Source organism: Coregonus lavaretus, assembly GCF_964263955.1.
Source record: "Coregonus lavaretus genome assembly, contig: HAP1_SCAFFOLD_3010, whole genome shotgun sequence".
NCBI lineage: Eukaryota > Metazoa > Chordata > Actinopteri > Salmoniformes > Salmonidae > Coregonus > Coregonus lavaretus.
The window spans coordinates 41552-56955 of NW_028165773.1; the positions used below are offsets into that span (position 1 = coordinate 41552).

Genomic DNA, 15404 nt, shown 5'->3' on the forward strand with positions numbered 1-15404 from the left:
GTGGTAGCTAGGTAGCATATAGCCTGGTAGCTTGGTGGTTGGGTTGTGTGGTAGCTAGGTAGCAGATAGCCTGGTAGCTTGGTGGTTGGGTTGTGTGGTATCTAGGGAGCAGATAGCCTGGTAGCTTGGTGGTTGGGTTGTGTGGTGTCTAGGTAGCAGATAGCCTGGTAGCTTGGTGGTTGGGTTGTGTGGTGGCTAGGGAGCAGATAGCCTGGTAGCTTGGTGGTTGGGTTGTGTGGTGGCTAGGGAGCAGATAGCCTGGTAGCTTGGTGGTTGGGTTGTGTGGTGGCTAGGGAGCAGATAGCCTGGTAGCTTGGTGGTTGGGTTGTGTGGTGGCTAGGGAGCAGATAGCCTGGTAGCTTGGTGGTTGGGTTGTGTGGTGGCTAGGGAGCAGATAGCCTGGTAGCTTGGTGGTTGGGTTGTGTGGTAGCTAGGGAGCAGATAGCCTGGTAGTAGACAGACAGCAGACAGACACTCAGATACACAGACAGTCAGTCAGACAGACAGACAGACAGACAGACAGACAGACAGACAGACAGACAGACAGACAGACAGACAGACAGACACAGTCAGACAGTCACAGACCATCAGACAGTCAGACAGACAGTAAAAGTATCCGTTGAGGTAAATCATGCTGTGTTTATTGTATATAATACCAATGCATGATATTAGATGAGCAAATTGGTCCCATACCATTCACCAGCAAAATGAGCATGCACAGGAATATGTATTGTAGAGGGTATAAACGTTTAAATCAAACAGCCAAGACACAGAATATTATACATTCAGTGTGAAAGTTAGACATTGCATAACATGTAGTACATAAAATAATAAATATAGTGTTAAAGCGCTTTATCCTCTGTACTGTATATGATGGGAATGAGGATATGAGATATGTTGAGGGTCTTGAATTTCTTTACATGATACTGCTGATTTTAGATATGAGGTGGGGGGAGGGTTCTGTACACTGAGGACCAAATAACACATCTCAAAATGGTGCATTCTAAAAAGAAAGTAAAATCTATAAATATTAAAATTACATTCTTTCATTATCTGTAAAAACAGATTTCAACCTGATCTGGCTTTCCAATGAAAAGGGATAGAATCATAGAATAACAATGACATCATATTTCTATTGATGGGCTAAAGCAGCTTTTCATTCATTTATACATCTCTATTAAGAATATAAAAAAGATAATATTCGGAAACTTTAACAAGTAGAATTGTAGATACTTTAAACAAATACATTTTAAAATGTCCGAAAAGTGGAGAAGAACAAATCAGGATAAAACCGTTTTTTGATTAAAAAGTATCTTACATTAAACAAAGATAAGTGAACAATATTATAAAAAGTGTCCAACTAAAGTCAGTGTTGAGGCCGTCTTTATGTAGAGTAGGAGGAAACCGTGCTGGTGATTGAGCATTTAGCCCGTGTTGAGGCCGTCTTTATGTAGAGTAGGAGGAAACCATGCTGGTGATTGAGCATTTAGCCCGTGTTGAGGCCGTCTTTATGTAGAGTACATTTACATTTACATTTTAGTCATTTAGCAGACGCTCTTATCCAGAGCGACTTACAGTTAGTGAATACATATTATTATTTTTTTATACTCACCCCCCGTGGGAATCGAACTCACAACCCTGGCGTTGCAAACGCCATTCTCTATCAACTGAGCTACATCCCTGCCGGCCATTCCCTCCCCTACCCTGGGCGACGCTGGGCCAATTGTGCGCCGCCCATGAGTCTCCCGGTCGCGGCCGACTGCGACAGAGCCTGGATTCGAACCAGGATCTCTAGTGGCACAGTTAGCACTGCGATGCAGTGCCTTAGACCACTGCGCCACTCAGGAGTAGGACTCAGGAGTAGGAGGAAACCAGGAGTAGGAGGAAACCATGCTGGCGATTGAGCATTTAGCCCGTGTTGAGGCCGTCTTTATGTAGAGTAGGAGGAAACCGTGCTGGTGATTGAGCATTTAGCCCGTTGGTTTTACAATATCCATGTCTGACTGCTAATATAAACTGAACAACAATAGAAACGCAACATGGAAAGGGTTGGTCCCAAGTTTCATGAGCTGAAATAAAAAATCCCAGAAATGTTCCATACGCACAAAAAGCTTTTTATCTCAAATGCTGTGCACAAATATGTTTACATCCCTGTTAGTGAGCATTTCTCCTTTGCCAAGATAATCCATCCACCTGACAGGTGTAGCATATCAAGAAGCTGATTAAACAGCATGATCATTACACAGGTGCACCTTGTGCTGGGGACAATAAAAGGCCACTCTAAAATGTGCAGTTTTGTCACACAACACAATGCTACAGATTTCTCAAGTTTTGAGGGAGCATGCAACTGGCATGCTGACTGCAGGAATGTCCACCAGAGCTGTTTCCGGAGAATGTAATGTTCATTTCTCTGCCATAAACCGCCTCCAATGTCGTTTTAGAGAATTTGGTAGTACGTCCAACTGGCCTCACAACCGCAGACCACTTGTAACCACGCCAGCCCAGGACCTCCACATCCGGCTTCTTCACCTGCGGGATCGTCTGATGGGGGTGGGGGGGTTGTGCTGAGGAGTATTTCTGTCTGTAATAAAGCCCTTTTATGGGGGAAAACGTATTCGGATTGGCTGGACCTAGTTCCCCAGTGGGTGGGCCTATGCCCTCCCAGGCCCACCCATGGCTGCACCCCCATAGATTAGGGCCTAATGAATGTATTTATATTGACTGATGTTTATTATATGAACTGTAACTCAGAAACATCTTTGAAATTGTTCCATGTTGCGTTTACATTTTTGTTCAGTATAGATGCCATTTAGCAGATACTTTTATCCAAAAGCGACTTAGTCATGCGTGCATCCATTTATGGGTTAGGGTCCCAGGAATTTAACCCACTATCCTGGCACTGCAAGTGCCATGTTCTACCAACTGACTACAGAGGACCAATAACTCAGGAGCAGTTTTCTAACCAATTTCGGACATAGAGGAATATGATCCAGATATCCCCAGCATATCCTCCACTATATGCACAGTTGCACACAGGGCATAACAGTCTGAGGCGTCAACAGTGTGCAATGGCCACGTCTTCCATCGGGGATCATAGATCACTCCTCCATCACCTCCTCTCAATGGTTCTCTTCCTCCTCAGAGGACTCTGGGCGCTCACCGTCTTCAGCTCACTGTACTGCACCTGTACACAGAGGAATATGGCCAGGTACCGTTCATAACAGCAGAGGATTAGGGTTAGGGTCAGGGTCAGAGTTCATACTACCAGAGGAATATGGCCAGGTACCGTTCATAACAGCAGAGGATTAGGGTTAGGGTCAGGGTCAGAGTTCATACTACCAGAGGAATATGGCCAGGTACCGTTCATAACAGCAGAGGATTAGGGTTAGGGTCAGGGTCAGAGTTCATACTACCAGAGGAATATGGCCAGGTACCGTTCATAACAGCAGAGGATTAGGGTTAGAGTCAGGGTCAGAGTTCATACTACCAGAGGAATATGGCCAGGTACCGTTCATAACAGCAGAGGATTAGGGTTAGGGTCAGGGTCAGAGTTCATACTACCAGAGGAATATGGCCAGGTACCGTTCATAACAGCAGAGGATTAGGGTTAGGGTCAGGGTCAGAGTTCATACTACCAGAGGAATATGGCCAGGTACCGTTCATAACAGCAGAGGATTAGGGTTAGAGTCAGGGTCAGAGTTCATACTACCAGAGGAATATGGCCAGGTACCGTTCATAACAGCAGAGGATTAGGGTTAGAGTGTTAGGGTTGGGTTAGGTCAGGGTCAGAGTTCATACTACCAGAGGAATATGGCCAGGTACCGTTCATAACAGCAGAGGATTAGGGTTAGGGTCAGGGTCAGAGTTCATACTACCAGAGGAATATGGCCAGGTACCGTTCATAACAGCAGAGGATTAGGGTTAGAGTCAGGGTCAGAGTTCATACTACCAGAGGAATATGGCCAGGTACCGTTCATAACAGCAGAGGATTAGGGTTAGAGTCAGGGTCAGAGTTCATACTACCAGAGGAATATGGCCAGGTACCGTTCATAACAGCAGAGGATTAGGGTTAGGGTCAGGGTCAGAGTTCATACTACCAGAGGAATATGGCCAGGTACCGTTCATAACAGCAGAGGATTAGGGTTAGGGTCAGGGTCAGAGTTCATACTACCAGAGGAATATGGCCAGGTACCGTTCATAACAGCAGAGGATTAGGGTTAGAGTGTTAGGGTTGGGTTAGGTCAGGGTCAGAGTTCATACTACCAGAGGAATATGGCCAGGTACCGCTCATAACAGCAGAGGATTAGGGTTAGGGTCAGGGTCAGAGTTCATACTACCAGAGGAATATGGCCAGGTACCGTTCATAACAGCAGAGGATTAGGGTTAGAGTGTTAGGGTTGGGTTAGGTCAGGGTCAGAGTTCATACTACCAGTCGAGGTCACACAACAGTCACAGTAGCTCTCAACTAGGGTTGCAAAATTCTGGTAACTTCCCCGATTGGAGGATTCACATATTTCCTGGTTATTCCCTCGTGAATCTTCCAACTGAGATTTCCGGAAAAAAACTAGGACTTTTGGGAAAGTTAACAGAATTTTGCAACCCTACTCGCAACTCTGTGGTGCCAATAGTCCCTGAAGTGATCAACTCTGTGGTGCCAATAGTCCCTGAAGTGATCAACTCTGTGGTGCCAATAGTCCCTGAAGTGATCAACTCTGTGGTGCCAATGGTCCCTGAAGTGATCAACTCTGTGGTGCCTTCGCCCGGCAACAGAAAGGCTCCTGAAGCCTAACACTTTGTATACTCCACAAGGGATGTTAGGGAGGAAACATCATAACAGAAATTAGACCGGGCTATAATTAAGTAGACGGAGCAAATGACACAGGCAACAACCAGGTAACACAGAAACAACCTGTGGGATATTTCAGTAGAAAGCAGCGCTGAAAGACTAGAGGTTTACTGGCTTCCTGAATCTGATCTAGAGGCTATAACCTGAAAGGGAAATTCCACCACTTTTTAACCTATTCATTATCTCCAGCACCATACCAGTGTCTACATGTGAATAACAGAATAACATTTCTATGTGCTGTAGTTACAAACATAAGAAGAAAAGGTCCTTTAAAAGTGCAATGGATGACATCATCACATTGCATCAAAAGTAAAAACCTGCATCAGTTTCTACATTTCCATTTGATGACTTTCTAGGCAGGGGAAGAGCATTATCAGGTTCCCTGTCAATCTCAGAGTCTTTGGAAATCACTGAATTGCACTTTTTTATCTGTTGAAAAGTGGTGGAATAGCCCTTTTACCTGCTATAGGCACTTACCTTGTGAACATCTGAAGGAACTCTCCTCAGGAAATCAAACACCTCATTGTTGTCGATGGCGTACGGGGCCCGTAATTTCTTGGTGAATTTATTAATTCCTGGTAAAACAGACATTCAGGAGAAGCTAAATAAAACAGCCTGTATAAACGTTTCATTCCCAGTAATCTGGGTGGATCTGAATCAGCTATAATCCAATAAAAAGGAAAAGGAATGATAGTGTATTGTTTTGGTCTATTTGTTATGCTGACCTCATAAAATCAATTGACATGGAAATGGACAATAGTTATATATATATATCTTAACAAAAGAAAACATGCACTTACCCCATATTAGAAGGATATATCGTACAGGGATGAAGTATGTTATAACTGTTACTGTAACCAGGATCAGGAAGGCCAGGTTGGAGAGGAACGGGACTGACCAGTTAAAGGTGCTGAGGAAGACAACACAATACATATTCATATTGAGTAGAAACACAATACATATTCATATTGAGTAGAAACACAATACATATTCATATTGAGTTGAAACACAATACATATTCATATTGAGTAGAAACACATTACATATTAATATTGTAGAAACACAATACATATTCATATTGAGTAGAAACACAATCCATATTCATATTGAGTAGAAACACAATCCATATTCATATTGAGTAGAAACACAATCCATATTCATATTGAGTAGAAACACAATACATATTCATATTGGAGAAACACAATACATATTCATATTGAGTAGAAACACAATACATATTCATATTGTAGAAACACAATACATATTCATATTGAGTAGAAACACAATACATATTCATATTGGAGAAACACAATACATATTCATATTGAGTAGAAACACAATACATATTCATATTGAGTAGAAACACAATCCATATTCATATTGAGTAGAAACACAATACATATTAATATTGTAGAAACACAATACATATTCATATTGAGTAGAAACACAATCCATATTCATATTGTAGAAACACAATACATATTCATATTGAGTAGAAACACAATACATATTCATATTGTAGAAACATAATACATATTCATATTGAGTAGAAACACAATACATATTCATATTGAGTAGAAACACAATACATCTTCATATTGAGTAGAAACACAATACATATTCATATTGTAGAAACACAATACATATTCATATTGAGTAGAAACACAATACATATTCATATTGAGTAGAAACACAATATATATTCATATTGAGTAGAAACACAATCCATATTCATATTGGAGAAACACAATACATATTCATATTGAGTAGAAACACAATGCATCTTCATATTGAGTAAAAACACAATCCATATTCATATTGGAGAAACACAATCCATATTCATATTGAGTAGAAACACAATGCATCTTCATATTGAGTAAAAACACAATACATATTCATATTGAGTAGAAACACAATCCATATTCATATTGAGTAAAAACACAATCCATATTCATATTGGAGAAACACAATACATATTCATATTGAGTAGAAACACAATACATATTCATATTGAGTAGAAACACAATCCATATTCATATTGAGTAGAAACACAATACATATTCATATTGAGTTGAAACACAATACATATTCATATTGAGTAGAAACACAATACATATTCATATTGTAGAAACACAATCCATATTCATATTGAGTAGAAACACAATGCATCTTCATATTGAGTAAAAACACAATCCATATTCATATTGGAGAAACACAATACATATTAATATTGAGTAGAAACACAATACATATTCATATTGTAGAAACACAATACATATTCATATTGAGTAGAAACACAATACATATTCATATTGAGTAGAAACACAATACATATTCATATTGTAGAAACACAATACATATTCATATTGAGTAGAAACACAATATATATTCATATTGAGTAGAAACACAATACATATTCATATTGAGTAGAAACACAATACATATTCATATTGAGTAGAAACACAATACATATTCATATTGAGTAGAAACACAATATATATTCATATTGAGTAGAAACACAATACATATTCATATTGAGTAGAAACACAATGCATCTTCATATTGAGTAGAAACACAATACATATTCATATTGAGTAGAAACACAATCCATATTCATATTGAGTAGAAACACAATCCATATTCATATTGAGTAGAAACACAATGCATCTTCATATTGAGTAAAAACACAATACATATTCATATTGAGTAGAAACACAATCCATATTCATATTGAGTAGAAACACAATGCATCTTCATATTGAGTAAAAACACAATCCATATTCATATTGGAGAAACACAATCCATATTCATATTGAGTAGAAACACAATGCATCTTCATATTGAGTAAAAACACAATCCATATTCATATTGGAGAAACACAATACATATTCATATTGAGTAGAAACACAATACATATTCATATTGTAGAAACACAATACATATTCATATTGAGTAGAAACACAATACATATTCATATTGAGTAGAAACACAATGCATCTTCATATTGAGTAGAAACACAATACATATTCATATTGTAGAAACACAATACATATTCATATTGAGTAGAAACACAATCCATATTCATATTGAGTAGAAACACAATCCATATTCATATTGAGTAGAAACACAATACATATTCATATTGAGTAGAAACACAATACATATTCATATTGTAGAAACACAATACATATTAATATTGAGTAGAAACACAATGCATATTAATATTGAGTAGAAACACAATACATATTAATATTGTAGAAACACAATCCATATTCATATTGAGTAGAAACACAATCCATATTCATATTGAGTAGAAACATATGTGACAACAATATTGAGGAATACAACATATTCAAAGATAAATAATTATTGTTACATACACCGGATAGGTCCAGTGTAATGTGTTGTTTTACAGGGTCAGCCATAGTAGTATGATAGGTCCAGTGTAATGTGTTGTTTTACAGGGTCAGCCATAGTAGTATGATAGGTCCAGTGTAATGTGTTGTTTTACAGGGTCAGCCATAGTAGTATGATAGGTCCAGTGTAATGTGTTGTTTTACAGGGTCAGCCATAGTAGTATGATAGGTCCAGTGTAATGTGTTGTTTTACAGGGTCAGCCATAGTAGTATGATAGGTGCAGTGTAATGTGTTGTTTTACAGGGTCAGCCATAGTAGTATGATAGGTCCAGTGTAATGTGGTGTTTTACAGGGTCAGCCATAGTAGTATGATAGGTCCAGTGTAATGTGTTGTTTTACAGGGTCAGCCATAGTAGTATGATAGGTCCAGTGTAATGTGTTGTTTTACAGGGTCAGCCATAGTAGTATGATAGGTGCAGTGTAATGTGTTGTTTTACAGGGTCAGCCATAGTAGTATGATAGGTGCAGTGTAATGTGTTGTTCTACAGGGTCAGCCATAGTAGTATGATAGGTCCAGTGTAATGTGTTGTTTTACAGGGTCAGCCATAGTAGTATGATAGGTCCAGTGTAATGTGTTGTTTTACAGGGTCAGCCATAGTAGTATGATAGGTCCAGTGTAATGTGTTGTTTTACAGGGTCAGCCATAGTAGTATGATAGGTCCAGTGTAATGTGTTGTTTTACAGGGTCAGCCATAGTAGTATGATAGGTGCAGTGTAATGTGTTGTTTTACAGGGTCAGCCATAGTAGTATGATAGGTCCAGTGTAATGTGTTGTTTTACAGGGTCAGCCATAGTAGTATGATAGGTCCAGTGTAATGTGTTGTTTTACAGGGTCAGCCATAAGTGACTTGCTCAATGGCATATCGACAGAATTTTCACCTTGTCGGCTTTGATATTCAAACCAGCAACCTTTACATTTTTAATTTACGTCATTTAGCAGACGCTCTTATTCAGAGCGACTTAAAAATTGGTGCATTCAACTTATGATAGCCAGTGGGACAACCACTTTTTTTTATGGGGGGGTGGGGGAGGGGGGGTAGAAGGATTACTTTTATACTATTCCAGGTATTCCTTAAAGAGGTAGGGTTTCAAGTGTCTCCGGAAGGTGGTCAGTGACTCCGCTGTCCTGGCGCAATGGGGGAGCTTGTTCCACCATTGGGGTGCCAGAGCAGCGAATAGCTTTGACTGGGCTGAGTGGGAACTGTGCTTCCGTAGAGGTAGGGGGGCTAGCAGGCCAGAGGTGGATGAACGTAGTGCCCTCGTTTGGGTGTAGGGTCTGATCAGAGCCTGAAGGTAAAGAGGTGCCGTTCCCCTCACAGCTCCGTAGGCAAGCACCATGGTCTTGTAGTAGATGCGAGCCTCTCCTGGAAGCCAGTGGAGTGTGCGGAGGAGCGGGGTGACATGAGAGAACTTGGGAAGGTTGAACACCAGACGGGCTGCAGCGTTCTGGATAAGTTGCAGGGGTTTAATGGCACAGGCAAGGAGCCCAGCCAACAGCGAGTTGCAGTAATCCAGACGGGAGATGACAAGTGCCTGGATTAGGACCTGTGCCGCTTTCTGTGTAAGGCAGGGTCGTACTCTGCGAATGTTGTAGAGCATGAACCTGCAGGATCGGGTCACCGCTTTGATGTTAGCGGAGAACGTCAGAGTGTTGTCCAGGATCACGCCAAGGTTCTTTGCACTCTGGGAGGAGGACACAATGGAGTTGTAACATTGGTTACTACCCCAATGCTCTAACCACTAGGCTACATGCCTCCCTACCTACCGCCCAACTTCACTCCCTATCTGCCGCCCAACTTCACTCCCTACCTACCGCCCAACTTCACTCCCTACCTGCCTCCCTACCTGCCGCCCAACTTCACTCCCTACCTGCCTCCCAACTTCACTCCCTACCTGTCGCCCAACTTAACTCCCTACCTGCCTCCCTACTTCACTCCCTACCTGCCTCCCAACTTCACTCCCTACCTGTCGCCCAACTTAACTCCCTACCTGCCTCCCTACTTCACTACCTACCTGCCTCCCAACTTCACTCCCTACCTGGCTCCCTAACTTCCGCCCAACTTCACTCCCTACCTGCCTCCCTAACTTCCGCCCAACTTCACTCCCTACCTGCCTCCCTACTTCACTACTTACCTGATTCCCAACTTCACTCCCTACCTGCCTCCAAACTTCACTCCCTACCTGCCGCCCAACTTCACTCCCTACCTGCCTCCCTACTTCACTCGCTACCTGCCTCCCTACTTCACTCCCTACCTGCCTCCCTACCTGCCTCCCTACCTGGCTCCCTACCTGCCGCCCAACTTCACTCCCTACCTGCCGCCCAACTTCACTCCCTACCTGCCTCCCTACCTGCCTCCCTACCTGCCGCCCAACTTCACTCCCTACTTGCCGCCCAACTTCACTCCCTACCTGCCGTCCAACCTCACTCGCTACCTGCCGCCCAACTTCACTCCCTACCTGCCTCCCTACCTGCCTCCCTACCTGCCGCCCAACTTCACTCCCTACCTGCCGTCCAACCTCACTCGCTACCTGCCTCCCAACTTCACTCCCTACCTGCCACCCAACTTCACTCCCTACCTGCCTCCCTACCTGCCTCCCTACCTGCCGTCCAACCTCACTCTCTACCTGCCGCCCAACTTCACTCCCTACCTGCCGTCCAACTTCACTCCCTACCTGCCTCCCTACCTGCCTCCCAACTTCACTCCCTACCTACCACCCAACTTCACTCCCTACCTGCCGCCCAACTTCACTCCCTACCTGCCTCCCTACTTCACTCGCTACCTGCCTCCCAACTTCACTCCCTACCTGCCGCCCAACTTCACTCCCTACCTGCTGCCCAACTTCACTCCCTACCTGCCGCCCAACTTCACTTCCTACCTGCCGCCCAACTTCACTACCTACCTGCCTCCCTACCTGCCTCCCTAACTTCCGCCCAACTTCACTCCCTACCTGCCGCCCAACTTCACTCCCTACCTGCCGCCCAACTTCACTTCCTACCTGCCGCCCAACTTCACTACCTACCTGCCTCCCTACCTGCCTCCCTAACTTCCGCCCAACTTCACTCCCTACCTGCCGCCCAACTTCACTCCCTACCTGCCCCCCAACTTCAATCCCTACCTGCCTCCCAACTTCACTCCCTACCTGCCGCCCAACTTCACTACCTACCTACCTCCCTACCTGCCTCCCTAACTTCCGCCCAACTTCACTCCCTACCTGCCGCCCAACTTCACTCCCTACCTGCCGCCCAACTTCACTCCCTACCTGCCGCCCAACTTCACTACCTACCTGCCTCCCTACCTTCCGCCCAACTTCACTCCCTACCTGCCGTCCAACTTCACTCCCTACCTGCCTCCCTACCTTCCGCCCAACTTCACTCCCTACCTGCCGCCCAACTTCACTCCCTACCTGCCGCCCAACTTCACTCCCTACCTGCCGCCCAACTTCACTCCCTACCTGCCGCCCAACTTCACTCCCTACCTGCCGCCCAACTTCACTACCTACCTGCCGCCCAACTTCACTACCTACCTGCCTCCCTACCTGCCGTCCAACTTCACTCCCTACCTGCCTCCCTACCTCCCGCCCAACTTCACTCCCTACCTGCCGTCCAACTTCACTCCCTACCTGCCTCCCTACCTTCCGCCCAACTTCACTCCCTACCTGCCGCCCAACTTCACTACCTACCTGCCGCCCAACTTCACTACCTACCTGCCTCCCTACCTGCCGTCCAACTTCACTCCCTACCTGCCTCCCTACCTGCCGCCCAACTTCACTCCCTACCTGCCGCCCAACTTCACTCCCTACCTGCCGCCCAACTTCACTACCTACCTGCCTCCCTACCTGCCGTCCAACTTCACTCCCTACCTGCCTCCCTACCTGCCGCCAAACTTCACTCCCTACCTGCCTCCCTACCTGCCGCCCAACTTCACTCCCTACCTACCACCCAACTTCACTCCCTACCTGCCGCCCAACTTCACTCCCTACCTGCCGCCCAACTTCACTCCCTACCTACCACCCAACTTCACTCCCTACCTGCCTCCCAACTTCACTCCCTACCTGCCTCCCTACCTGCCGCCCAACTTCACTCCCTACCTGCCTCCCTACCTGCCGCCCAACTTCACTCCCTACCTACCACCCAACTTCACTCCCTACCTGCCGCCCAACTTCACTCCCTACCTGCCGCCCAACTTCACTCCCTACCTGCCGCCCAACTTCACTACCTACCTGCCTCCCTACCTGCCGTCCAACTTCACTCCCTACCTGCCTCCCTACCTGCCGCCCAACTTCACTCCCTACCTGCCTCCCTACCTGCCGCCCAACTTCACTCCCTACCTACCACCCAACTTCACTCCCTACCTGCCGCCCAACTTCACTCCCTACCTGCCGCCCAACTTCACTCCCTACCTGCCGCCCAACTTCACTCCCTACCTACCACCCAACTTCACTCCCTACCTGCCATCCAACTTCACTCCCTACCTGCCTCCCTACCTGCCGCCCAACTTCACTCCCTACCTGCCTCCCTACCTACCACCCAACTTCACTCCCTACCTGCCGCCCAACTTCACTCCCTACCTGCCGCCCAACTTCACTCCCTACCTACCACCCAACTTCACTCCCTACCTGCCGCCCAACTTCACTCCCTACCTGCCGCCCAACTTCACTCCCTACCTGCCTCCCTACCTGCCGCCCAACTTCACTACCTACCTGCCTCCCTACCTGCCGCCCAACTTCACTCCCTACCTACCACCCAACTTCACTCCCTACCTGCCGCCCAACTTCACTCCCTACCTGCCGCCCAACTTCACTACCTACCTGCCTCCCTACCTGCCGCCCAACTTCACTCCCTACCTACCACCCAACTTCACTCCCTACCTGCCGCCCAACTTCACTCCCTACCTGCCTCCCTACCTGCCTCCCAACTTCACTCCCTACCTGCCTCCCTACCTGCCGCCCAACTTCACTCCCTACCTGCCTCCCTACCTGCCGCCCAACTTCACTCCCTACCTACCACCCAACTTCACTCCCTACCTGCCGCCCAACTTCACTCCCTACCTGCCGCCCAACTTCACTCCCTACCTGCCGCCCAACTTCACTACCTACCTGCCTCCCTACCTGCCGTCCAACTTCACTCCCTACCTGCCTCCCTACCTGCCGCCCAACTTCACTCCCTACCTGCCTCCCTACCTGCCGCCCAACTTCACTCCCTACCTACCACCCAACTTCACTCCCTACCTGCCGCCCAACTTCACTCCCTACCTGCCGCCCAACTTCACTCCCTACCTGCCGCCCAACTTCACTCCCTACCTACCACCCAACTTCACTCCCTACCTGCCATCCAACTTCACTCCCTACCTGCCTCCCTACCTGCCGCCCAACTTCACTCCCTACCTACCACCCAACTTCACTCCCTACCTGCCGCCCAACTTCACTCCCTACCTGCCGCCCAACTTCACTCCCTACCTGCCTCCCTACCTGCCGTCCAACTTCACTCCCTACCTGCCTCCCTACCTGCCGTCCAACTTCACTCCCTACCTGCCTCCCTACTTCACTCCCTACCTGCCTCCCTAACTTCCGCCCAACTTCACTCCCTACCTGCCGCCCAACTTCACTCCCTACCTGCCGCCCAACTTCACTACCTACCTGCCGCCCAACTTCTCTCCCTACCTGCCGCCCAACTTCACTACCTACCTGCCTCCCTAACTTCCGCCCAACTTCACTCCCTACCTGCCGCCCAACTTCACTCCCTACCTGCCTCCCTAACTTCCGCCCAACTTCACTCCCTACCTGCCGCCCAACTTCACTCCCTACCTGCCGCCCAACTTCACTCCCTACCTGCCGCCCAACTTCACTCCCTACCTGCCTCCCTACCTGCCGTCCAACTTCACTCCCTACCTGCCGCCCAACTTCACTCCCTACCTGCCGCCCAACACTTTGGTTGGAGGAGATATTTGATTCATTTATAAAACAAAACAAATATTGATAATTCATATTGATTAGATACGTGATAAAACATTATTGCAGGAACATAACACACTATCTAATTATTCTATATTTCATTGATAATACAAAATAAACAAGATATTTAATGTTGATTATAATAAATACGTGAATGCACAAACCAGAACCATGTCCAGAATAAATACATGTCAGACTAGAACACCATGTCAAATCAAAATGGATGGACAATTAAAATAAATACATGTCAGACTAGAACACCATGTGAAATCAAAATGGATGGACAATTAAAATAAATACATGTCAGACTAGAACACCATGTCAAATCAAAATGGATGGACAATTAAAATAAATAAATGTCAGACTAGAACACCATGTCAAATCAAAATGGATGGACAATTAAAATAAATACATGTCAAACTAGAACACCATGTCAAATCAAAATGGATGGACATTTAAAATAAATACATGTCAGACTAGAACACCATGTCAAATCAAAATGGATGGACAATTAAAATAAATACATGTCAAACTAGAACACCATGTCAAATCAAAATGGATGGACAATTAAAATAAATACATGTCTAACTAGAACACCATGTCAAATCAAAATGGATGGACAATTAAAATAAATACATGTCTAACTAGAACACCATGTGAAATCAAAATGGATGGACAATTAAAATAAATACATGTCAGACTAGAACACCATGTCAAATCAAAATGGATGGACATTTAAAATAAATACATGTCTAACTAGAACACCATGTCAAATCAACATTTATGGACAATTAAATAAAATAAATGTCTAATTCAGATGCTCACTTCTTAATTCTCTCCCCGAAGCATGCGATTTCCTCCAACAGGTTTTGGACAGTGATGACAGTCTCTTGAACCATGTGAATTTTTTCCATCAAACCTCTCTTCTCAGATTCCTACAACATTAAAGGACCAGTCAGTCCTACATGTCTTTAGATTCCTACAACAAAGGACCAGTCAGTCCTCCATGTCTTTAGATTCCTACAACATTAAAGGACCAGTCAGTCCTCCATGTCTTTAGATTCCTACAACATTAAAGGACCAGTCAGTCCTCCATGTCTTTAGATTCCTACAACATTAAAGGACCAGTCAGTCCTACATGTCTTTAGATTCCTACAACATTAAAGGACCAGTCAGTCCTCCATGTCTT

General features: G+C 45.1%; 1 protein-coding gene across 1 annotated transcript; it reads right to left on the minus strand.

Moving 5' to 3' along the window:
• Positions 1-615: 615 nt before the first annotated feature.
• Positions 616-15166, minus strand: LOC311115499 (multiple C2 and transmembrane domain-containing protein 2-like). The gene is made up of 4 exons (XM_084190663.1): positions 15041-15166; positions 5647-5756; positions 5324-5421; positions 616-3184 (listed from the first exon to the last, which is right to left on the minus strand). Exons 1-4 carry the CDS (start codon positions 15127-15129, stop codon positions 3110-3112), a joined length of 372 nt encoding a protein of 123 aa, XP_084046789.1. The 5' UTR covers positions 15130-15166; the 3' UTR covers positions 616-3109.
• Positions 15167-15404: the final 238 nt, after the last annotated feature.